General features: G+C 26.9%; 1 protein-coding gene across 1 annotated transcript; it reads left to right on the forward strand.

Annotated features, from left to right (window-relative positions):
• Window positions 1-142: 142 nt before the first annotated feature.
• On the forward strand, window positions 143-661 carry LOC108725476 (uncharacterized; the record flags this gene model as incomplete). Its single annotated transcript, XM_018452508.1, has 1 exon — window positions 143-661. A coding segment is annotated over one exon (519 nt), but the record flags the coding sequence as incomplete, so codon positions are not given.
• Window positions 662-840: the final 179 nt, after the last annotated feature.

Raw genomic sequence — 840 nt, forward strand, 5'->3', positions numbered from 1 at the left:
GGAAATAATTAAATTAAAAAATGTATATGATTCTCTTTTTAGTACAATAGTTTACATTAACATATGTCTAAATAATTTAATATTCTAGTGCCTTTAACAATGCTTACGTTTTATTTATAGTTATTTATATTTTTAAGTTCTCTTGTCAATTATAAATATGATGGAAGAAGATTGGATGGCATTCAAGCTGGATAGAGAAAGAGATGTGATGATAAAACAAGCACGAACAGCGCGATTAATTATGATGATTGAATATGTTTTCATTATAATGGGGTTCCTCACATTAATTGTTCTTCCTTGTTTCGGCATGCAAGTAACATACGTAACAAATTCCACGGATCGACGAAAATTTTTACCGTTGGCAACGTACCATTTCTACGACATAAATAAGAGTCCACAATTTGAGTTGACATTTTTCATTCATACCATAACGACCTTGTTATTAACTATCATTTACATATCCGTAGATATTCTTCTAGTACTAATGATTTTTCACATTTGTGGTCAGTTAGAAAACTTTAGATGTCGATTAATTAATTTGATCTCATGCAAAAATTTTAATAAAGTTTTAAACAACATTGTAGCGACCCATCTACGTCTTATCAGGTATGAATTTTTAACAATAGAACTTTTAACAGAATTCCTTCAGAAATTTTATTAAAAACAATTTTACGAACACTGTAAACTTTAAATGTTAAAATTTTTTAATTACAATTATTTTATTGTAATATATTAATCTTTAATGCATACACTCAGAGAAAAAAGTCGTATCAGTAACTATAAATTTGTAGTGAAATAGCGCCTCAACTATATACATATTATTAAATTCTAATAAGAATA

Source organism: Mycetomoellerius zeteki, unplaced genomic scaffold, assembly GCF_001594055.1.
Source record: "Mycetomoellerius zeteki isolate Tzet28-1 unplaced genomic scaffold, Tzet1.0 scaffold1082, whole genome shotgun sequence".
Classification (NCBI taxonomy): Eukaryota; Metazoa; Arthropoda; class Insecta; order Hymenoptera; family Formicidae; genus Mycetomoellerius; species Mycetomoellerius zeteki.